At 50.7% G+C, this 22,686-nt stretch overlaps 11 protein-coding genes and 1 non-coding gene across 12 annotated transcripts; 5 read left to right on the forward strand and 7 right to left on the reverse strand.

Moving 5' to 3' along the window:
- Positions 1–22: 22 nt before the first annotated feature.
- Aspvir_002021 (amidophosphoribosyltransferase) lies at positions 23–1,960 on the forward strand (the record flags this gene model as incomplete). The annotated part of the gene is made up of 4 exons (XM_043273624.1): positions 23–107; positions 176–628; positions 688–1,375; positions 1,435–1,960. 4 exons carry the CDS (start codon positions 23–25, stop codon positions 1,958–1,960), a joined length of 1,752 nt encoding a protein of 583 aa, XP_043129559.1.
- A 586-nt stretch (positions 1,961–2,546) lies between these two features.
- Aspvir_002022 (endonuclease III domain-containing protein) lies at positions 2,547–3,974 on the forward strand (the record flags this gene model as incomplete). Its single annotated transcript, XM_043273625.1, has 1 exon — positions 2,547–3,974. The coding sequence occupies one exon, from the start codon at positions 2,547–2,549 to the stop codon at positions 3,972–3,974; it is 1,428 nt and encodes a 475-aa protein (XP_043129560.1).
- Positions 3,975–4,366: 392 nt separating this feature from the next.
- Positions 4,367–6,425, forward strand: Aspvir_002023 (aldehyde dehydrogenase family protein; the record flags this gene model as incomplete). The annotated part of the gene is made up of 3 exons (XM_043273626.1): positions 4,367–4,627; positions 4,705–4,886; positions 4,958–6,425. The coding sequence occupies 3 exons, from the start codon at positions 4,367–4,369 to the stop codon at positions 6,423–6,425; spliced, it is 1,911 nt and encodes a 636-aa protein (XP_043129561.1).
- A 127-nt stretch (positions 6,426–6,552) lies between these two features.
- Aspvir_002024 (uncharacterized protein) lies at positions 6,553–7,950 on the reverse strand (the record flags this gene model as incomplete). The annotated part of the gene is made up of 1 exon (XM_043273627.1): positions 6,553–7,950. One exon carries the CDS (start codon positions 7,948–7,950, stop codon positions 6,553–6,555), a length of 1,398 nt encoding a protein of 465 aa, XP_043129562.1.
- A 1,460-nt stretch (positions 7,951–9,410) lies between these two features.
- Positions 9,411–10,487, reverse strand: Aspvir_002025 (uncharacterized protein; the record flags this gene model as incomplete). Its single annotated transcript, XM_043273628.1, has 1 exon — positions 9,411–10,487. The coding sequence occupies one exon, from the start codon at positions 10,485–10,487 to the stop codon at positions 9,411–9,413; it is 1,077 nt and encodes a 358-aa protein (XP_043129563.1).
- Positions 10,488–11,471: 984 nt separating this feature from the next.
- Aspvir_002026 (F1F0 ATP synthase subunit d) lies at positions 11,472–12,200 on the reverse strand (the record flags this gene model as incomplete). Its single annotated transcript, XM_043273629.1, has 4 exons — positions 11,472–11,501; positions 11,570–11,656; positions 11,721–12,116; positions 12,192–12,200. The coding sequence occupies 4 exons, from the start codon at positions 12,198–12,200 to the stop codon at positions 11,472–11,474; spliced, it is 522 nt and encodes a 173-aa protein (XP_043129564.1).
- A 490-nt stretch (positions 12,201–12,690) lies between these two features.
- Positions 12,691–13,472, reverse strand: Aspvir_002027 (nascent polypeptide-associated complex subunit alpha; the record flags this gene model as incomplete). The annotated part of the gene is made up of 3 exons (XM_043273630.1): positions 12,691–13,015; positions 13,077–13,135; positions 13,242–13,472. The coding sequence occupies 3 exons, from the start codon at positions 13,470–13,472 to the stop codon at positions 12,691–12,693; spliced, it is 615 nt and encodes a 204-aa protein (XP_043129565.1).
- A 670-nt stretch (positions 13,473–14,142) lies between these two features.
- Positions 14,143–14,824, reverse strand: Aspvir_002028 (60S ribosomal protein eL14; the record flags this gene model as incomplete). The annotated part of the gene is made up of 3 exons (XM_043273631.1): positions 14,143–14,202; positions 14,353–14,616; positions 14,699–14,824. The coding sequence occupies 3 exons, from the start codon at positions 14,822–14,824 to the stop codon at positions 14,143–14,145; spliced, it is 450 nt and encodes a 149-aa protein (XP_043129566.1).
- Positions 14,825–16,125: 1,301 nt separating this feature from the next.
- Positions 16,126–17,317, reverse strand: Aspvir_002029 (protein transporter YIF1; the record flags this gene model as incomplete). Its single annotated transcript, XM_043273632.1, has 3 exons — positions 16,126–16,347; positions 16,401–16,964; positions 17,030–17,317. 3 exons carry the CDS (start codon positions 17,315–17,317, stop codon positions 16,126–16,128), a joined length of 1,074 nt encoding a protein of 357 aa, XP_043129567.1.
- A 305-nt stretch (positions 17,318–17,622) lies between these two features.
- On the forward strand, positions 17,623–19,679 carry Aspvir_002030 (signal recognition particle receptor subunit alpha; the record flags this gene model as incomplete). Its single annotated transcript, XM_043273633.1, has 3 exons — positions 17,623–17,847; positions 17,897–18,182; positions 18,241–19,679. The coding sequence occupies 3 exons, from the start codon at positions 17,623–17,625 to the stop codon at positions 19,677–19,679; spliced, it is 1,950 nt and encodes a 649-aa protein (XP_043129568.1).
- Positions 19,680–19,850: 171 nt separating this feature from the next.
- Aspvir_002031 lies at positions 19,851–19,922 on the reverse strand. The gene has a single exon. It is a non-coding gene; the product is annotated as a tRNA-Arg (tRNA).
- Positions 19,923–20,745: 823 nt separating this feature from the next.
- Aspvir_002032 (MFS transporter) lies at positions 20,746–22,515 on the forward strand (the record flags this gene model as incomplete). Its single annotated transcript, XM_043273634.1, has 2 exons — positions 20,746–22,164; positions 22,222–22,515. 2 exons carry the CDS (start codon positions 20,746–20,748, stop codon positions 22,513–22,515), a joined length of 1,713 nt encoding a protein of 570 aa, XP_043129569.1.
- Positions 22,516–22,686: the final 171 nt, after the last annotated feature.

Raw genomic sequence — 22,686 nt, forward strand, 5'->3', positions numbered from 1 at the left:
AGAATACCCTTTCGTCAGCAAGATGTGTGGTATCATTGGTTTAATATTGGCGAACCCCAAGTCGTCCGCTGCCGTCGATCTTCACGAAGCGCTCTACCTTCTACAACGTGAGTATTCGGACGATAGTCAATGCCTTTCAAGGATCTAGACTAATGTTCAATTTGCAAATTACTAGATCGAGGACAAGATGCTGCGGGTATTGCAACGTGCGCGGCAGGTGGTCGTTTCTACCAGTTGAAGGCCAACGGTATGGCAGCCAAGGTTTTCAATGATGGTGCGAGAGTGGCGGACCTTCCAGGCTCTATGGGCATTGGACATCTGAGATACCCGACTGCTGGAAGCAGCGCGAATGCGGAGGCTCAACCCTTTTATGTGAACAGCCCCTATGGTATTTGCCTGGCCCATAACGGAAACCTCATCAATGCTCCCGAGTTGAAAAGATACTTGGATCTCGAGGCCCACCGTCACATCAACACCGATAGTGATAGTGAGCTGATGCTGAACATCTTTGCCGATGAGCTCAGCGAGACCAAGAAGGCGCGTGTGAACAAGGAAGATCTCTTTGCAAGCCTTAGCAGGATGTACGAGAGATGCCAGGGCGGCTGGGCTTGCACGGCGATGCTGGCAGGTGAGCATATTCATAACTCCCACAGTGATTTCCTGGACATCAATTGACAACCATGGCAGGGTTCGGTATCCTCGGTTTCCGTGACTCATACGGGATCCGTCCTCTGGTTCTTGGTTCCAGACCCTCCCTGGACGGCCCCGGCACGGATTACATGATGGCGTCCGAGTCAGTTGCCCTGCATCAGCTTGGATTCAGCAACTTCCGTGATATCCAGCCTGGTGAAGCCGTCATCATCGAGAAGGGTGGAGAGCCGGTCTTCCGTCAGGTGGCGCCGAAGAAGGCATATGCTCCCGATATTTTCGAGTATGTCTACTTCGCACGTCCCGACTCCGTCATCGACGGGATCAGCGTCTACCGGAGTCGTCAGCGCATGGGTGATCGCCTTGCAGCGAGGATCCTCGATGTTCTCGGACCTGAGATTGTCAAGGACATCGACGTCGTTATCCCCATCCCTGAAACGTCAACCACGTCGGCTGCAGCTGTTGCTCGTTATCTGGACAAGCCTTACTGCCAGGGCTTCGTCAAGAACAGATATGTCTTCCGTACCTTCATCATGCCGGAACAGAAGACTCGGCAAAAGGGTGTCCGTCGTAAGCTGAACGCCATGCAAGCCGAGTTCAAGGACCGAAATGTCCTTTTGGTAGACGACAGTATCGTCCGAGGTACCACCAGCAGAGAAATCGTCACCATGGCGAGAGAAGCTGGGGCGAAGAAGGTCTACTTTGCTAGTTGCGCGCCTGAGATCACGTAAGTCACGACTCAGATTCTTATCTATGGCGATGACAAATTACTCATACATTTAACAGACATGCTCACGTGTACGGTATCGACTTGGCATCGCCTAGCGAGCTCGTTGCACATGGCCGCGACGCTGACAGTATCGCAAGACATATTGGCGCTGACAGCGTCATCTTCCAGACACTGGACGACTTGATTGGTGCCTGTGCCGCGATCACTAAGGAAAACGGATTGAGCGAACCTGTCAATTTCGAAGTTGGAGTCTTCTGCGGCAACTACGTTACTCCCATCGATGACGGCTACTTCGACCATCTCGAGAAGATTCGAGGCGAAGGACGCAAGATCAAGGCTGTCGACCGTGCCAAGGAGGCCGTCACTCATGGTTTCGCCAATGAAGAGGACTACCAGATTGCTGCTAACGGAGTTAAGCTCGATCAACACGGCAAGATCATTCCGGCCAATTACCCTGGAGAGTCCGAAGTGCCTGAGGTCGGCTTCAATCGGTGCAATAAACCCATGACCCATGAAGAGGAACCTCCCAAGGTCAAGGATCGTATGGATATTAGCATCCATAACATTGCCGATCACGCATAATCATAGATCCCTCTTCTGATGGATTGCTATACCAACGGTGCATTTGTGTTTTGGCGTCTTGGAGTTTGTATGCAATAGAGAAAAGCAAGATCAAGGGCGGCTCTCTGTTTGATGCTTTTCATTGCATAGCTCGGACTGGACAAGGGGATGGTATTCCCTTTCAGCTCTTGCAGTTATGGATCTACGATGAAAATCTTTTGACACACATGTCACGAGGCTTATGGTGTATGTATATAGATAGAACTAGATCGGCGATCATAGATCAGATCATGTGATATGACGAATATTGAATCAAACAATCTAATGAGACTATCATCAATCTTGGCACGCATTCTCTCCCACATCTTTGTTGCACATTGTGTCTCTGGGAAGCAAAAATCACGATGACAGAATATTAGAGCCATTATCTTTGCAAGTGTGGTCTTTCAGTTAACGAATCGCCTAAGGATACTGCTCACCGAACTGTTCTCTGTATAATGTACCATTGTCCATCTATCACCACCCGATAAAGATCGCTGTCTCCATCCTTGTTTATGGATTCCGTCTTCCAATTTTGTCCTTCCTGATTCAGCTGTGAACTCTTAGCATGGCCGGCCGCGTCACACGTTCCGCAGCAGCCCGAGAGGCAGCTTTGCTTGCGGCAAAGACACAGCATGTCAAGCCGCAGCTAGCCGACACGAACGCTGCAGTCGTCTCGCCGAAGCCTAGAAAGTCTACAGTTGGTCGGAAGAGAAACCTGCCCACAGAGCAACCAGAAAAACTATCAGAGGCCTCAAAAAGGAGAAAGACAAAAGGCCCTTTGCCAAGCCTCAATGTGAATGACGACCTTCCACACAATCTGGGCTCGGTCTCTCAGCCACTTTTTCAACCACTGGAGAGTATCAATGCAGATCCTAAACTCAACAAGCAGGAACCCGGCATCAAAGAAGAAGATCTAGACAAGCTTGCAAACGATCTTCAAAAAACCGTCGACAAAACTACAGAGGGACTACCACAACAAATCAGAATTAGCAAGAAGAAAAATCCGTATGGTCTTACTCCCGGAGCTACCCCATTTCCTGAATGGGCTCGGCCTACGCCTGAAGAGTGTGAAGAAGTAAATACGCTCCTCTCCAGTGTTCATGGAGAAGTCATCCCTCCTACTAAGATCCCGGAGCCGTCTCTCACGGTTACTGGGTGTGGCGAGGTTCCTTCGGTACTAGACGCGCTCATTCGCACGCTGCTCAGCGGTGCCACGACAGGGAGAAATTCCGCTTTGGCTTTCAGTGGTCTGGTACAGAGGTTCGGTATTCTTGAGGAAGGTATCGGCAAGGGAAGTGTCAACTGGGACGCTGTCCGTCAAGCACCGCTGAAAGATGTCTTCGAGGCGATCAAGAGGGGTGGTCTGGCAGATGTCAAGAGCAAAAAGATCAAGGCAATACTGGACATGGTTTACCAGGAGAACCAAGAGCGCAGGAACATCCTGGTGAAAGGAGAGCCGGACGGGCCCTCTGACCTCACAGCAAAGACTGAGGGGGAGAAGGCGTACGAGATAGCGTGCGCTGATCAGAATTTCCTCTCTCTGAACCACCTCCATACTCTCAGCACGGAAGATGCCATGACAGAGCTGGTAAAGTACCCAGGAATCGGTCCCAAGACTGCCGCCTGTGTCATTCTTTTTTGCTTGCAACGTCCATGCTTTGCTGTCGATACTCATATTTTCCGTATCTGCAAGTGGCTGGGCTGGGTGCCTCCAGGTAAAGCTACCGAGGTCACTGCCTTCAGTCATCTTGAGGTTCGCATTCCGGATCATCTGAAATACTCTCTCCATCAACTTTTGATTCGCCATGGAAAGACTTGTCCCAGATGCCGAGCGATCACCGGGCAGTCCTCCGCTGGCTGGGAGGATGGGTGTGTGATCGACCACCTTGTAACTCGAACTGGAAAGAGAAAAGAGGGAAACGCGAAGGTGTCTGTGGTTAGCAAGAAAAGGGGACGAAAGACGCATACTGAAACTGACGAAAGTGATGAATGAGGCTGTCGTTTCTATTAGAATACATTTGTTGCTCTATATCTATATATTTACCGACTACTGATTTCCGGGGTATGTGGGACGACTCATAAACAGTCAGGAGACATGAGATGAATATTGCTTCATACCCTGTATTCAACTAGCTAGATCTGCGACTGAACTATCTATTTCCTATTCAATTGAAGCCTGTTGACTACAGTAATTGTGACACCTCCTGCTTGTTTGCTCCTTATCCTCAGGTGGTCCGTGCTTCGATCAGGTAAACGTACGGAGATGTTGATAAAAAGATGGGACCACTTCTGGCCTTGCTCCAACAAAAGTTCCCTCCAGGCACGAGCGACACATTCCTTCAGGAGAGGTTCTAGGAATCAATTGAGGTGCAATTGATTGCCAAGATGGACTCTCTGGCTTCGCTCGTTCCGCCTGCTTTGGCTCCCCTCATTGACACCCTGGCGAGCCATGCACAGCTGCTTGGCGTCGCAGCGATCTCTGTCATCGCTATCTACCTGGGCTACGCTTTCATTTTGAGCAGCAAGGAGGCCTCTGTGTCTTTCAACGTTCCACTACCGGCTGAGGTTCGCGCCAACTGGACCGGCAAGAAATGGGAGGATGTGCAAGGTGAGGAGAAGAAGGTGCTTGAAGGTCAGGTTCGAGGTGTAGGTTTATATCCCCTGCGCATTGACGATTGATCGACGAGACAAGGCGCGATGCTAATGTCTTGTGACTTACACAGCAATGGAGTGACAAGTTGATTATGAGTTACAGTCCTGCGGACGGACGAGTACTGGGCACCGGAATCAAGCCGAACACCGCGGACGATGTCAATCGAGCGATACAAGCTGCCAAAACGGCGCAAGTCGAATGGGCCAAGACTAGCTTTGCTGATAGGAGGAAGGTTCTTCGGACATTGCTCAAGTGCGTTCGCCAGCCCTGAATACAGGTTCGAGCGAGGAACTGGAAGCTAACGATCGATTCGAAATCCGCAGATATGTTCTCGACCACCAGGATGAGATCGTCGCTGCATGTTGCCTGGATTCGGGGAAAACAAAAGTCGACGCCTCGTTCGGGGAGATCCTCGTCACCGCGGAGAAGCTGAAATGGACCATTGACCACGGCGAAAAGGCCCTGACGGCTGAGTCCCGACCGACAAATTTCCTGATGATGTACAAGAAGAACGTGGTCACGTACGAGCCTCTGGGAGTTGTCTCCGCCTGCGTCTCCTGGAACTATCCGTTCCACAACTTCATCTCCCCGGTCATCAGCGCCATCTTCGCTGGAAATGGTATCGTGGTGAAGCCATCCGAGCAGACTGCGTGGTGCACCACGTTCTTCCTTGAAATCATCCGAGGCGCCCTTTCGAGCTGCGGCCATCCGCGAGACCTAGTACAAAGCGTTGTGTGCCTTCCCGATGTTGCAGGCGCCCTGACATCTCACCCGGATATCTCTCAGCTGACCTTCATCGGTTCCCGGCCCGTCGCCCACAAAGTGTGCGAGTCCGCAGCCAAGGCATTGACACCAGTCACCGTGGAGCTGGGCGGGAAGGATCCCGCCGTCATCTTGGACGACCCCCGGACCGTGAGCGAAGTATCCTCCATTGCCTCGGTGCTCATGCGCGGTGTTTTCCAATCCGCCGGGCAAAACTGCATCGGTGTCGAGCGCGTCATCGCCCTCCCAGGCGTATACGACAAGCTCCTAGACACCGTCGCCCCTCGCATTGAAGCCCTCCGTCTTGGCTCCGTTCTGCTCGACTCTAAACCAAATGGTTCCCAGCAGAAACCGAACACCCCGGACATGGGCGCGATGATCTCCCCGGCATCCTTTGATCGACTGGAATCTCTCATCGAAGACGCTGTCAGACAAGGCGCACGGTTAATCTGCGGCGGCAAACGATACAATCACCCTAGATACCCCCACGGCCATTACTTCACGCCCACTCTCCTCGCCGACGTGACGCCCTCCATGCGAATTGCCCAGACGGAACTCTTCGCCCCGGTCTTTGTCCTCATGCGTGCGGAATCAGTGCCCCACGCTATCAGCATCGCAAACTCAACAATGTACGCCCTTGGAGCTAGCGTTTTCGGGTATAACCAGAAAGATGTCGCTGCGTGTGTCTCTCAGATCAAAGCGGGCATGGTGTCCGTCAATGATTTTGCCAGTTACTACGCTGTGCAGCTGCCGTTTGGCGGTGTCAAGGGTTCCGGATACGGTCGGTTCGCCGCAGAAGAGGGTCTCCGTGCCGTTAGTAATATCAAGGCAATTTGTGTGGATCGCGTCCCCAAGTTGATGGCTACGAGGATACCCCCCAGGGTGGACTATCCGATTCAGAAGGGCGATGATGATAAGCAGAATGGGACTGGAGCTTGGGAGCTGTGCAAGGGCGTGGTTGAGACGGGGTATCAGTTGACGCTGGCCGGCAGGGTAAGTGGGATCCTGCGGCTCTTGAAGAATATGTAAAGGGATTATCTACTGTATTAAGGTGAAATACCTGTCAATAGCCCACCAATGAGGGTATAGATCTTGCAATTAATATAATGAAATTAAGATCTACCCTCCCTCTAGTTGACACAATGCTGGCTCTTTTTTACGCCGTCGCAGTCTTGATGGCCCTCCATTGACTGAACAGGTCAACGGATGTCTCCTCCATCCAACTCGGCAGCTCGTCCACGTTCAAGACATCCCGCAAATACCGTCTCGCCAGCTCAATCTGCCCATTGGCTCTACCCAGATAAAACACCGCCCCCTCAGCCGGATTCGCGTTCGCAGTCTCTATCTGCTGAGGGAGCCTCAGCATCAAATCCAGCAACCAATGACCAAATGAACCGCCGAGATTCATCGCCCATTCCGTAATCTCGGGATCATCCGCCGGGACGGATTCCGCGCTCGCTCGAAGCAACGTTTGGAAAAGAGCTGGGTCATTCCGCGCGACTCGAACGGCCGTGCGGAAATGTTCGGGTGGGATGCTGTAGGGCAGGCCGCCGGCGACGGTTGCGTTGCTGCGGAAGACGTACTCGTCTATTTTGAGCAGGGTTGCGAGTGCTCTTGTGTTGTTCTCCACGAGGGCGATGTGGACGCCTTGATGCAGGGACTCGCGAGAGACAGAGACGTCTGTCTCCAGGTGGTTGGAGCGGTTGAGCCCGCAGGCGAGTCGGATGATTTCGAGGTACATTGCGTGTTCGTCGTTAAAGCCTTCTCCGCTGGCGCCAAGAAGGAGCTTCTCGGGGAAGCGTTTCATGCTGAGGATTTTGTGGGTTTGCTGCTCGTCGGTTTCCTGGCAAGCGATACTTACTGACACGAAGGGAGTGATGGATAGAGTGTAGTGATTGCCGTCTGTGTCAGTACCTTCGTACGTAGAGGTGTCGTCTTCTTGTGCGAGGAACCGATCTAAGGATTCTTGTTGATCTTCAGTCATTTGAATACCAGCATTGACCCAATGTCTCTGGATAGTCAGGTTTGTCATGTCTGACAATTGCCTGAGCAACCGGGGCATCGTGCACCACCGGCAGCGCAAGATGGATGTTTGAAGACTTTCGCGGTCGTCATCCTGCAGAGGAACATAGTCCAAAAGTCTCAGTATCCTCGAAATAGCAGAGTCAGGATCCTCAGCGTCTGAGGCGGAATCATTCCAGAAAGCGAGCAGTATCAACACGCGATAGATGCGCTCACTCGACGCCGCCGCCGCCAGCAAAGGCGACGCACAGGGTAGATTGACATTCAACGAGTACAAGAAGATCTTCTCGAGCAACTCTACCGGAAGAGTCTCCAGTATGGACAATGTCTTGCGACGCTTCGATGGCCTGGCGGCCCACAGGCGAGCTCTCTTGTTGCTCTTGGACTGAGACGAGTCGAGCCGAGCCTCACGGGTCATTAAGGGCCGGCCACCCTTGGGGCCGCTTGGTATTGCCTTCGCCCCTTGATCATGGTTAGGGTCCTGTGCAGGGACTTTCTTTCTACGGCCGCGGACCCTGATTGGGGTCAGCATGCCCGGCGGAGGGGAGTAAGTCGAGATCGTCCGACGAGAGTTAAGGTTGTCTTTGCGCCATGACAAGCGACCCTGTAGATTCTCGAGGAATGTACACGACCCGGTTTGAAGCACAGGTTAGCCCAGTAGGGCTGGGCGTGGCAGGGTGCAATGACGATATCTTTGACACTTGGTTATCAGGACAGTTTATGGCATAACATCACAAACGGCCGTAGCCAATGAGGGAGCGGTCTGAAAAGCCTTACCATAAAGAGGACAAAAGGGTTTCTAAAGGTCAGCTGACATAGCTTGTTTAGCCCTAGTGCTAGGCTGCGTGAGGGATAGTGTCGCAGAGCAAGTGATGATGTCATACCATGCTGTATGTAGTATGTCAAGTTTCTCAACGCCACTTGCGCAGCCTGAATCTCCATCAAGAACAAACATGATCGTAGAGTCAAGCCTCATGAATGGTCGAAGCACGGTTAAGCTCTTCCTGGATCCAAACACATTTTGTTCCAGGACCACCTGACAGGGAATCCCTCGATCCACGCTCAATTTGCCCAATGCAGGCGAATCGTACCAAGAAACCAGGATGGACCGTCGTCGATATGACGGCATCGAGGAGTGTTTGGTCCTGGCTCTGTGGAGGCTACCATGCCATGGAATTACGTCCTTCGTAGCATCTTTTCTCTAGAGGCTTCTATTTCCCTGCCCCTTTCACGATATTCACTTGTCACATTCCTGGAATATCCCAACCTCATACATCATTCTGAGACTTTGGCGCTATTGTGACATCGTACCTGCCATATATAGTCTAAATATCCCGCCCCTTCAACCTTGAACAATGCGTCCATTCTCTGATACCTCTGTCCATACTCCTGCATCTTCCAGTACTTTGGCAAACACAGACAACGCTTCCTCCTCTAAACCACAAACCGTGATCCACATCAAAACAAAGCTCCTACACTAAACAAGAGCATTTGATCAATATGGGTGCCGTCGTGTCTTGCGTATGTTCTACCCTCTCAGGCCTTTGCACATCTTCACTGACCACTCCGTAGATCCAGGACGTCTTCCGTTCCATCGGCGCCTGCCTCATGGGCATCGTCAATACCATCGGCGCAGTCCTTAAGGCCATCATCAATGGTGTCGTCTCCCTCTGCGATGTCGTCATTTCATGCCTCACTTGTGGCTACTGCGGAAACCGGGGAAGGATGAGGTCTTCGAGACATCGACGATCAAGGGTCTAATCACTGCACCCGCCGGACTTGATGAGTTATGATGGATATGATGCGCGTTGTGTTCATGGACTTGTCTTTCCAGTTTCGTCTCGTTATTTGTCCACATTCGCGGTCTTCTCGTCTGCTTTCTTCATACCCCAGCAGTGTTGCTCGTCTTTAGAATCTTATGTATTTCTAAATGATAACGGTTAATCCATGATCTCATGTGTCTCAAAAGTATCGAATTGTAAAGTCTATACCTCATACTGGAGAACTTATCCCTACTTTCGCCATCAGTTCATACTTGAGCTTTATATCAGACGAAGGTAAATCATCCCAACGTTCCCGGACCAGAAAGTTGAGGAACGGATCGTTTGAAGAGTCGGCATACTTCAAAGCTGCCTTGAAATGAGACCGTTGTATAGGCCAGCGGAGGGGATACCTATATATCCGAATCCGAATGAAGAGTTCCACAAGTACCTTGAAAGTACCGTAATCGCGGCTCCGGATCACCTGGCGAAGCAGGCGCCCAGAACGCTCAAATTCCTCGTCGTCATCGATGTATACCTCCGTACATAGTAGTTTAAGAAACTCGATCTTCGTCTCTGTCCATGGACGACACAGCAACTTGTCTGGCATACGCGATGGAGTTTCGCCCGCACAACAAGGTAGTCGGAAGAGATCGAGCTCGGTATGAATCGGATGCGGCTTGCGTATCTGGAAGGCCCCAAAGTTGAACCACACTGCGACTCTATACTCCGCATTGGTTTCTGGATCTTGAGCCCTGAAAACCAAATCGCCTTTTCCTAGGCGGCCTTGGTGGCCCTGGTCGTAGCGTCTGAGGTCGTGGAAGTGTTCACCGATCTTGGCTATGGTGTCGCGGTCTTCAGGGGCGAACACTAGGTCTCGGCACTTGAGATGGACGGCGCGTTCGACGTATTCTCTCTGGCATTTGCGCATGAGCTCTAGCGTGCACCAGCGACACTCGAGAATTGCGCTTTGGAGATCGCTTCGTTCTTCTGTAGATAGCGCGAAGAAGTCTAGTGGCGGAGGGAGGAAGTCCGGGGTAAAAAAGCCATTCTTGGAGCTCTCACTGGAACTACTGAAGGCCAGGCGAATGAGCCAGGTGTAGAGGGTCGGATTTGATAGAGCCCTAGCGAGGGAAGTCGAAGCTCTCGGAAGATTGAACTCGAGACTGTGCAGAAAGATCTTCTGGAGAAGCTCCACTGGGAGGCATTCCAGCCTAGATTGAGCCTGCACTGGAGGCGATTCCTGATTCATCTGCTCGGAGTCGTGTTCTTGACGAACCTCATGCGGTTGTATGGTATGATATGACATGGTATGAATGGTCGTGGTGAATCAAAAGCGGACACAATATCTTGATGGTCATGTCATGATATGGGTGAGTCCCTAGGTATTGTCTCGAATCAGCCGGGCTCTGCAATGAGAGGCCAGGTAAGACTGCGCAGCAACAGGAGTAACCGACCTCTCAAATCATCTTTATTTTGTCAAGTATGTCTCAAAAACTATTACTTCAGGACGAGGGTTGCGCACTCGACCGCCAGGTCAATGCTACCCTCAGATATCGATCGAGAGAAATAACCAACAATACCCGTCGGACCAATTCTCTCTGTCTGGAATAAATGAATGGACAGCATCAATGCTACTGACTATGACTCAGTCAAAGCAAAGCTGCAATGTCAAGAAAGGCATGCAAAGCGAGTCGCTAAGAGCCTGGTAGTAGCATAAATTCAATCTACACGAACAGGGGCTGAAGGCGGAACAACCCCAGTTCGCTGAGGGTCCAGCATTTGGCACAAATCGATATATCCAAAACTTTTGCTAATGGGCCAATCACGAAATCTCGTATTTGATGGGCCTGCTTCTGTTGGTTTTTGTTTTTCTCTCTCAATGCTTGCAGTCTTTGACCGTGGATAATCGTTTTACGTGTAACCAGTTCAGGAGCAAGCGAGTCTCCAGTACAATGCTCGCCGTGGCCTTGGAAGGGGGAACGCGATCTACAGTAGTTTCACATATATATGCGAGAAATCGTGAATCAATGAAGACGGGAGTATTAAGCATCGAAAAGGACGAGTCACGGCTACGAACCAAAGGCGAAAATGGCTGGATGCATAAATGCAGGGAAATCGTCTTCTACTTTCAACATTGATTCTATACAGATCCGTCGACCAAAAGAAATACACTGCCAGGTATCCGGGAATGGTAGCCATTCGTTAACAGGCTTGACAAGAAGGTTCCGTCGTGTAGTTCCATTGGCTGTAGGATAAAAGATGCGGGAAATGAGATGCAAATGCTGGCAATCTAAACAACAGACAAGTCACCGAAGCGCTCCTATTCAAACGAATTATCATCAGTAAATCGACTCGAATAAAAGAAAATGTCCAGGAATTGTAACCCACCTTGTATCCGGCCGGCATCCATCTGCCCCTGGAGACAAGGGCAGAAGTCTTCTCATCAATCTCAGGCTGAGCAGCAGCGACCTCATCCTAATAAAAAGTCAATTCATATTCTTGCAAACCAATAGCCTTCCGTCTTGTAATCTAAACATACCACAGTGAGCTCATCGAAGGGACGAGCGGTTTCGATGTTCTCCAGAGTCTTCTCCAGGTTGCGGAGCTCGGACTCGACCTTGCCCTTGGTCTCCTCAGCGCTCTTGACGGCCTGAGCCTCGAAGGCATCGATAGCCTTCAACTGACGGCTGACATCGTAGGTAGCGGGCTTGAAGTTCTTGATGTAACCCTCGATCTCGTTGACGATAGCCTGGTTCTTCAGGATGCTGCGGTAGTGGTCGAAGTTGACGGTCTGGGGCTGCTCGGACAGGACCTGAACCTTGCGGCGCGCATCATCGTTGCGCTTCTTGAAGGCCTGGAGAGAGGCAGCGGTCTGGCCGCGGAGGCCGAGAGAGCTGGTCACCTTGACCCAGTCGATCTTGAGAGCGGCGCTACGCTGTAAAAACGAGGGTTAGCGATCCGAATCCTGCCAATTCCATATATCCGTGTTGAAAAAGCGTAAGTAACATACAGCAGCCATTTTTATAGGTGGAATGGTGGAGGATTGGGAAAAGAGGGGGACTTCAACGTGCAAAGCTGGACATTCCGAGATGAGGGTTGTTTCGGCAAGGTTTGGATGGGGATAAAGTCACGTCGGCAAGGTTTGGATGGGGATAAAGTCACGTGACTATTTTGTTCCCGTGTTCCGAAACGCCCATCCACCAACAGCCGCAAGCCATCAGGCAGGCTGAGCGGTTAGATTGATACGCATCATTATTTATTGGGATTTTAAGATGTAATATCTCCGTGGTTGTAAGGATTGAGATACAAACATTCCAGGGCAACAATGGCCGTAGAAAAGAGTGATTTAAATCCGGTCAATTCTGCTTTTTTGAACTAACTGATTTACACTAAGGGCGAGACAGAACATGCGTCAAAAGGGATATCAACCTGACGTCGCACCCAGAGTTCATCCTGCCAGCAGGGCTAAGACGTCAGCCACTGACGGCGTGGATTCAACTTGGCGGGGGTTATATGCTGAGCGCCATGATCGAGTTGACGATATCGTTGTCGTTCTCGCGCAGGGCCTTGACGGCCTTCTTGCGCGACACATTAGCCTGAGCCATGACGAGCTCAATGTCCTTGGCCTCGAGGCCAGTCTCATCGACCTCCTCGCCATCATCCTCTTCCTCCTCCTTCTTGGCCTCGGTCTCGGGGGCCTTGCCTTTGCCGTGGTCGTGGTCGTGGTCGTGACCGGCGTGCTCGCCAGCGGCGGCCTCAGCGGCAGCCAGCTGCTGAGCAGCGGAGGCCTGAGCCTGGGAGTTCAGGTCCTCGATCTTGGCCTCACCGAAGATGCTGTTGAAATGTGTAAGCTAAATGATATGACGCTCATCGAAAGAATCCGTAAGACACATACATCCAGGTGTTGCTGGAGGGAGAGCGGTAGACATCGGGCTGGTTGATGACGAAGAGAATCTGCAGAGGACGGATTAGCTGCTGCTCTTTCACATTTGGGCTCTGCCGTGCAGGAACTCGAGATATATGGACAGTTGATTGTAGCGCAAATGGGCCGTGTCCTTACGTTCTTGGGTCTGCGGAGGGTGACACGAGTGATGCCGGGAACGTGCTTCAGGCCGAGCTTGCCAATGGCCTTTCTGGCCTTCTTCTCGTTACGGGAGTGGATGGTGACGGCGGCGCCAGCGGGGATGCTGGACTCCTCACCAGCCTCGGACTCAGAGTCGCTGCCAGCGTCCTCAACGTTGGCCTTGGGAACCTCCTCGTCAGGGAGCTCTTCAATACGGGGATCAGCCATTTTTGCGGTCTAAACGAGCCTAGAAGGGCTTTTGAATTGACAGTTAGCGATTCGAACTGGAGCACCGTCTGGTCGTTCAAATGCCCCACGAAACACTGAAATCTCCACCAAAAGTGCAGGAAATTCGAAATTGGGGCCAGTGATGAACTTGGAACCTGTAAAATCAATATAAACATACCTGGTTCACAGATAGAGGGCTGTTGGGGATGATTGGGGGTTTTTGTGTCTTGTTGTAAGTGGAAGGTCGCAAAGCTGTGTGAATGCCATCCTGCCGAAAATCGTTAGCGAGGTGATTTGAGACCCTCACCCCGGACTCACACAAGCACCACCTTTACAAGCTATACAAAGTCACAATGAACCAATTCAACTCAAATAGTATATATGAAGATATATTCTTACATTTTCCATGAGGAAATTGAGACTAAATTGTTTAATTCCCAATTAATGTCTGAGAAGACGGCTAAAAACCAGAGCCATGTACTAATCGGGTGCGCCAATCTGATGACATAGTAGGATAACCCGTGTCAGGATATCAAGGTTTTGAATCATTTTTTGGCTGTCATTGTAGTGGATACAGCTTATTTTTTGCTGAAATAGAATAAAACCCTCAGCCATGTAAAACCGTCCCAAGGTACCCCTTCATACTATGCACCGAGCCTCATGAAAACATCTATGACTTAGGAGCAGCAGCCCTGACCTTGGCGTGAGCCTTCTGGACCTCGTAACGAGCCTGTTAAATCACCAGATGTCAGCAAGCGATCGCAGATTATCTCGCAAGTAATTGCTCCTCTTTCCTCTCGCGATAAGCGAGCGCAGAGTGGCCGAAAATGTACTCCAATGTCCCATCACAATTCACACGTAGGTTCGCAAATGTACGTACCTGCTTTCTGAGTCTGAGGACCTTGAAGCGCTCGAAGTCGGTCAGATTCTTCCTCCGCTCAGCACGCTCAGTCTTCTGAGAAATGGTGCTCTTAGCCCACTTTCCATCGATCTCGTTCTTCTCCCAGAGCTTCTTCACGGGGCCAGTGCCGGCAGCGCGGGGGAGTTTGGGAATGACGAAGGGTGTGAGAGTGGCGTGAGCGAGAGGAAGGGCGTGACGGGGAACGATCTTGTTCTCCTCGGTGGAAGGACCGTCAACCAGGACCTATCATCGCGACTTTTGTCAATATCACATCCGACCATAATCTTTCCGTTCTGCGCTCAGAATTCCTCCGTTGAAAACGTACACGCTTGTGGTCGATGATCTCGACAATGGCAGCAAGCTTGCCGGTGAAAGGACCGCTGCGGATCAGCAGAACACGGCCAACCTCAACAAGCTTCCATTGAGCAATCTTGACATCGATATCGGCCATGGCGAAGGCTTCCTAGAAAACGACAAAAACGGGTTGTTCAGTGACAGTCCAGAAATGCGACAGAGGGCGCAGATTTCAAACTCACGGTCGACAGACTCCGGGAGGGCGGTGATGGGAATTTGTTGTCGAAGAGTCGAGGTTGTCAAAGTCGTCCGAAACGCACACAAGTCGCTCTGGGCTACTGGATCGCGAATTTCGGGTGTTGCGGCCTTCGCGCACAAGAGTCTCGCTTAACAGCCAGTAACAACTCGCCGAACGGGGTTGCGTGCGGCCTAGGGCTGCTTTTCGCTGGGCCTTGGCGCCTCTGAACCGGCTTCACTCATTTCTCCGTTCCGGGAAAACTACATTTAAGCTTCTCCCAAAATATTTTGCGTACCTCTTCCTTGCATCTGCGAAGCGTTTGAGTTGGCATTTGGCTCATTCATACAGGACAAAATGAGGTTCTGGTTATGCTATCCGCAACTGACTTGATCTACACAGGTTCATACATGCAATATTTCATATCTTACTGGTATGTTTTCTATCTCCGTCTTCTCAATATCACCCTTCACATGATGCGGTAATTTGCGATTGACGCAGTGTCTGTGAACCCTCGCCGGGGTTCTCTAAGCAGCGCTGCCGCATGATATTCATTTCTTACATATTCTGATATTTGTTGATTGCTCCTCTTTCATTATCGTCACGATTCCTGCTTTCAGCGAGCTGACATTTCGAAGACATTTTAGGTTCTCGTCTACTTGTCAATCTCATCAATGAGCAGACATTTCTGGTACGTTCGACTATTCTTCCCTTCCCCAGTCACCGTCCGATGATTACACCTTTGCACTGCCTAGATAGTATATGATGCCTCTGGCCATGATATGTTGCATTATCACCAAGATCTCTGAGGACTTGTGACCTTTCAACCTTTGCTTGTACATTTTCGCTTCTTCGCATCTGTCTAACATGAGACATTCACAGGTTATGGTGAACAGCTACGGATTCTTGTATAGTCATTGGAGTACAATAATATGAATCTTTCAATTCGTCCTCAATAACCAGTTCTAGACTCGTTACTTTGTACACTCTTTGATATTTCTGACATAGATGTTCTCTATCTAATGGTTTCTGAGAATTTCGTAGAGGCTGCAAATGCCCTGGTAGTAAGAAGCGTGTGGAACTCATTATGGTATTGAACCTCACTAGTACATACAGGTCGCAATGAACACCGGCAAGCGAACACCTAGGGTCGAGGACTGCTTGCTTTTTATGAAGCCCGTCTATTTCATTATTATGTGCAACTTCGCTGTGATTAAATGGAATCATGACAGCGACCCGGCACCCTTTGCAGCCGCTGAGGCAGCAGTAGCTGGGCCCTCGCGACTCAGCACCCACATGAAGATGAATTGGATGACATAAGAGTAGATGAACAGGAACTGAGTTCGACGATTGCGCTGCGAACGGGCAACTGTATGCATCGAACCGGCGCGCATGGACGCATCACTGGTCGAGTCTGGGAGTAGAACGTACTTCAACGAGCGGAGCTGGAAACTCGTCAACGGACTGGCAGGTTGGAGCCACAATGTTTTTCACTTACCAAGAAGAACGCATTGGCGAGGAATGTGTAAACGAACACAACCCAGCCAACCCAACCGCCAGTTCCTCTTCCTGGAGTCAAGATCTCGGACATAACCAGAGTTGCGATGATGCCAACGAACTTGTAGCCAGAGTATGCCACGAGGTCCAACAGCTGAGATTCATTGTTGATGCTGAGAATGTACATGGCCAACTTGAGACATAGTATTTCAAAAACTATGACCGCAATAGCCGTCGTAGTTATCGAGCCAAGTAGCTCCGGATGGAATTGACCTCGGAATCCCGCCAGCACCGCTGAAAGCAGAATATAGGTGACGAGCGCCATCACAGGGATGTACATATCTGGAGAGTTCAGATCGTCACGAGGGGGGAGGAACATGGATGAGTATTGTTGCTGGGCAATCTGGCCATTAGGACCCGCCGACGATGTTGTTAAACGTGCTTGCTGACGAGACCAAGGCTTGTGTCGCCAGGGGAAGAGCACGAGTACGAGCTTATTTAGGACGTAAGAATTCGAGACGTTGAAGTAATGTTTGAGAGCTGGAATGGAGACATAGCGATTGAACTATCGAAATTCAGCAGAAGCTCGTAGGTTTGGGGGGTTGTAGGCTCCTTTATCAGTGAACTCACGTTTTGTTCCATATACTCCTGGCCAGCAGCCATCGCTGTCTTCCCAACCTGGAATCCCATCTGTGCTGTGGGATCATTAATGAACCCACTAAAACCAGGCGCATATGTTCCGCTGCCGCCCTGCGCAGGAGAGGGCTGATAAGGATTACCATACCCAGACGACTGGGGTTGCTGGGATGTTGGGGGAGGAGGCGAGCGCATCATGGGAACGGTAGACACATGCTGAGGCACAGGATGGTGGAGTGGAGGTGACTGCGCCGGCGGCGGTGCGAAAGACTGGCGATACATGCTGAATTTTCTGTATAAGTGAGAAGCGAGTGATGAACGAAAGACTCGGGAATATTCTGTCTCGTCTTCTTGTCTTCTAGCAGCTGAAGAGGGGGGTTGCTGGAAATCGGACAGTTCCGAGTGTGAGTGATGTTGAAGTGTGTTTATACGTGGCTGGACTCCCTCTGATCGCCGGAGAGCTCTCACCTTTTCCGCCCACGGTTCCCCACTACGACTAGATGGTGGCCACTACACTCACTCACCTGTCCGTTCCCCAGAACCCACGCTGCTCACCCTGAATAGTATACACAAAAAGTGCTTACGATATGTTAGAAGCCTTCGAAGTTTTGACTACCTCCGGGGTGGTGCTTTGGTCAAAGTCGTATGCTCCGGTCGGAGCGCATGTGGTCAACAGCCTAATCAACGATGTCTTCATTGAGGAGAAGGTTCGAGCTCAAAATCAGGCAACGAGCAGTGCAGCACCTATATACAAGAAGGAAAAGTATACTCTGAAATGGAAGCAAGTCAAGGATTTCAATCTGATCTTTGTAGTATGTTCATGCCGCGCTTTGATTTAATGGCTCCGCTGACCGCTTCTAGGCTGTGTATCAATCTCTGCTACATCTTGGTTGGATCGACAAGCTCTTGGATAATATTTCGACTATATTCATCGACTTATATAAGGATGAGCTGAGGAGCGCACGCGCTAGGATTATTGAGTACCCGTTCGACAAGTACTTCGACCAGCAGGTGCGAGAGCTTGAGGACAATGCTGGGGCTCCTACATCAGAAACTCTCGCAGCAGAGGTCAAAGAGAGAAAGGACCCTCTTGTTTTATCAGATAATGGTGGGCCGCCTCCGCCGCCCGTGCCTGGTCTGCTCAAAGGTATTTTATGTCGATAATTTTTCTCTGCTCGTGATTCTGTTGCTAACTACTTCCAAAGCGCAACGTCCAGTTGCGCAGGGCGCGGCGACCTCGGACGAGAGTTCGCCACCCCAAACCCCAGATCTTTCTCGGCCGTCAACGCCCATTTCAGGTCATCTGCTGACCGCCAAGGGAGGGCCTGCCGGCCGCGCCTCTCGCCGCGCACGCAAAGCGGCCAACGCCAGCGCTACTGCTTCTTCTGGAGATGAAAGCATTCGGAAGGGGAAAATACCAAAAAGCGGAAAAAAGATGCGCAAGTGGGATGCTGATGGCTTCGCGGATGAGGACGATGGCAAGGTCCTCGATTACTCCGCGCCTGCAGATGGCGAGGACGCACCGGCTCCAGTAGTAGAGGCTGTCGCGCAAGAATCCTGGGGACGCCGAACAGGCAAGGGCCAATTTGTCCTGAAAGATCTAGGGGATGAAGTCCATTCCATTCTTGAGAATGCCGATCATGAAAAGGCAAAGGCTTCCTCGTCCACGGGCCTTGTTGGGTCAGGAGTCAACGCACTTGGTGGATTCTTCCGTAATATTGTCGGCGGCAAGGTTCTTACTGAGGCTGACTTGGAGAAGTCCTTGAAAGCTATGGAAGACCATTTGCTGAAGAAGAACGTTGCGCGCGAAGCGGCCGTCCGTCTATGTGAAGGCGTCCAGCGCGAATTAGTTGGAAAGAAGACAGGCAACTTTCAAAGTGTTGATGCAGCGCTGCGCTCCGCAATGGAGTCCTCGTTGCGCAAAATATTGACACCTACGTCATCTCTAGATCTACTGCGTGAGATCGATGCTGTTAGATCTCCTACAAGCAAAGGACAGACTCCTCGCCCGTATGTCATCTCGATTGTGGGCGTCAATGGTGTTGGAAAGTCGACAAATCTGGGCAAAATCTGTTACTTCCTTCTCCAGAATAACTATCGTGTTCTGATTGCAGCGTGCGACACCTTCCGCTCTGGAGCAGTGGAACAGTTACGAGTCCATGCTCGCAACTTGAAGGAACTTAGTGCTCGAGAGAATGCTGGAGAAGTTGAACTCTACGAGAAGGGATACGGGAAGGATGCAGCGAATGTAGCAAAGGACGCGGTGGAGTACGGTGCGGCGAATCAATTCGATGTTGTCTTGATTGATACTGCCGGTCGCCGTCATAACGACCAACGCCTTATGTCTTCGCTTGAGAAGTTTGCGAAGTTCGCCAAACCGGATAAGATCTTTATGGTCGGTGAAGCCCTGGTTGGTACGGACAGCGTGATGCAGGCTCGCAACTTCAACCAAGCCTTCGGCGCTGGGAGAAACCTCGATGGGTTCATCATCAGTAAATGTGATACCGTTGGTGACATGGTAGGTACTCTCGTCAGCATGGTGCATGCAACAGGAATTCCTATTGTTTTTCTGGGCGTGGGCCAGCACTATGGTGATTTGAGGGGCCTAAGTGTGCCTTGGGCTGTGAATCTGTTGATGAAGTGAGCGCACAGCTTTTGCCATATTATACAGGTTTATATCGTCTCGCTTCTAGTCACGCCAGCTTGAAATGTTCTTGTAAATTAGCTTACTGCGATTGTATGCGCATCGATCTCCCAACGGTAAAAATAAAAAGAGAGGAATAACACACTAGGAAAAAAAAGAGGCAAAAAAGAATGACCTACGCAGGATTCGAACCTGCAATCTCTTGATTCGTAGTCAAGCGCCTTACCATTGGGCCAGCAGGCCTTGTCGGAGATTTTGAGCACAAAAGTGCAATATCAAAAATTCTCATTGGTCCTTGGTCTCGAGGACATCCACATAGTTCAATCTCCCTCATGCACAAGACGGGATATTTAGAGCCTCCCGCACCATAAGCTTACGCCAGTCATCGTTACTGCAGCATAAGTAGTGTGGCTCTTATGCAGGAGGAACCATACAAAATTTTGGACGATGAATTTATTTGTTTGCCTTGAGGTATGACATCATTTTGTTTTTCAAAGATGGTCTTGATGACTACTCTTGTAGTGTACCTCTATCTCGACCTTCATGTGAGGATTATGACATCCCTTGGTTCCTGAACCTTGTCTTGCCCTGGAATGACTTCATTGACACCCAACCACAGATATGGCGCGAATCATTAATGATTCTGGGCCTGGGTTTGTTGGTACTTCGCGTGGGAAATGCATGACTCAGCGTGTCTCCCCGGATCGCTTACGTCATCATCTCAGTATCCAGCTGAACTGCGACTGCTCACTCAAATCATCAGCCATTGCATAACCTGGTCACTTCTGCTCTGTGCGTTGCCTTGCTATTGTACATTGAAAGTCTTGTCCAAGATTGATAATCCGCCCGTTTGGAAGTACATGAGCAGTTGCTTGGAAGGCCTTATTCCTTCCCAATCCGGCCGCGTGACCCAAGATTTTCCTCCGCACTGAAAACCTTCTGGAGACCATCGAGCAGCACAGAGACTGGATTAGCAGTCGGCCTGCCTACTACATTCAAGCTTCGTTCAAATTGTTACAGAAATACATCACTTCTCGCAATTGCGCGAGGATCGTCCCCTGTGAGGATGAGAGAGCCCGAACAGAACTCGCTCAATAGGCGTCATTCAAACACGCAGCACTACCAAACCTTCGACACTCCTCCTCCAAAATCGCGTGGAAGACCGAACTCAGGCCAATCCGAATCCTCAGGCGGCGACTGGAATCAGCAACAACATAGATCCGGAAGCGAGGATGAATCACGATCTCCCTTGCCGAAGAAGCAGATGGCAGTGTTGGCGATGATCGCGCTTTGTGAGCAGACGGCGCTCAATTCGATCAGCCCTTATTTGCCTGATATGGCGGCGTCGTTTCCCGGAGTTGAGCCACAGTCGGTGGGTATCTATGTCGGAACGATCGCCTCGGCGTTTGCGATAGCGCAGTTCATAACCAACTACTTCTGGGGTTGGCTTTCTGATCGCGTGGGACGGAAGCCGGTCATATTGCTTGGGACCATCCTCACTGCAGTTTGCATGGTAGCTTTTGGGTTCTGTAGGACATTATGGCAGGCCATCCTGGTGCAGGCGTTGATGGGCGCTGTCAATGGCAACCAGGGAGTGGTGTCAACATGCCTGGGGGAGATTACCGACAGAAGCAACCAGTCGAAAGCTTTCACTTATCTCCCTGTCCTCTACGGTATCGGAGGTATTACCGGACCTCTTATTGGCGGCTTACTAGTCTTCCCGCGAAATCCTTTGGAGAAGAACAAACCCAACCCATATCCTTATGCTGGGCCGAACCTCGTGTGTGCGGGAATTCTTGGGGTGGATTTCATTTTGACGAGCCTATTTCTCGAAGAGAGCCTCGAGGATGCGGAAGTTATTCCTACATTCAAACGCAGAATTCGTGCAGTGTTTGTCTGGTTGTGGGAGTGGACTAGTCATGCAAAGCGGGCAAGACAGGCGTACCCTCCCCATGAATATCATTCCGTGCAACAGCATGCATCTGAGCAAGATCATGATAGCGAACTCGACTCCGCCTCGGAAGTGTCCAGTCATCAAGGAGTCACACATGAGTCCCTGCTCAAAAGCGAGATCTGGAATCGGGACACTGTTTTGCTTTTGCTGACGTATCTCATCTTCGCCCTGAGCAACGTGTCTTTCAACTCGCTTTTCCCTATTTTTTCGAATGCTCCACCTCCGACGGGACGAAGCCTTACTCCGAGCGAAATTGGTCTCTCGCAAGGCTTTGCCGGGCTGGCCACTATACTTTTCCAAGTCTGTGTCTTCGGCAGACTGCGAGATAAGATGGGCAACAGGTGGTCATATCGGGCAGGCCTCTTTGGCTTCGTGCTGTCGTTCATGCTCATGCCTTTTGTCGGATACAAAGGAGACGATTCTGACGGTCGGCTGACCAAAAAGACTGCTTTCATGGCCATTGAATTGTGCTTCGTACTCTTGGTTAAGACGGTCGCTTCGGTTGGCGGTTTGACTAGTGCACTTTTACTGGTAAGATCATCCTCATCCTGACTGAGATTTTGAGAATGCGCTAACTTTGCGGTCCAGATTACGAACTCTGCTCCGGATCACACAGTCCTGGGAGCACTTAATGGTCTTGCCCAAACTCTTGCCGCCGCTGGTCGAGCAGCCGGTCCGTTTCTATCTGGTGGCCTTTTCTCCCTGGCCTCCCGCATCCAACCAAAGGGAGAACTGCTGGCTTTTGGTGTCTTTGCTGCCGTTTCTTTTGTCGGTTTTGTCTTGAGTTTCGGCATCAAGGGTCGCTCTTTGGAGGCGCAAGATTGGGAAAGCGACGGCGACGATAATTATAAATCAGATGATGAGCGTCCCTCAACCCCGTGATTGAGCCCCGGTCAACCTCAGGCCGGGTATCACCCGGTTATTACGAATTGATGATCATGTATAGTGTCTCTAGGCCTCGAGTCCGGTGTTTTCTGTTGTTATACTTTCGCGTTAGATTGCCTCGCTCATCTGCTGTGCGAGCACTTGTTCATATGTATATATTGGTGAGAA

This window comes from Aspergillus viridinutans, assembly GCF_018404265.1.
Source record: "Aspergillus viridinutans IFM 47045 DNA, scaffold_10, whole genome shotgun sequence".
NCBI lineage: Eukaryota > Fungi > Ascomycota > Eurotiomycetes > Eurotiales > Aspergillaceae > Aspergillus > Aspergillus viridinutans.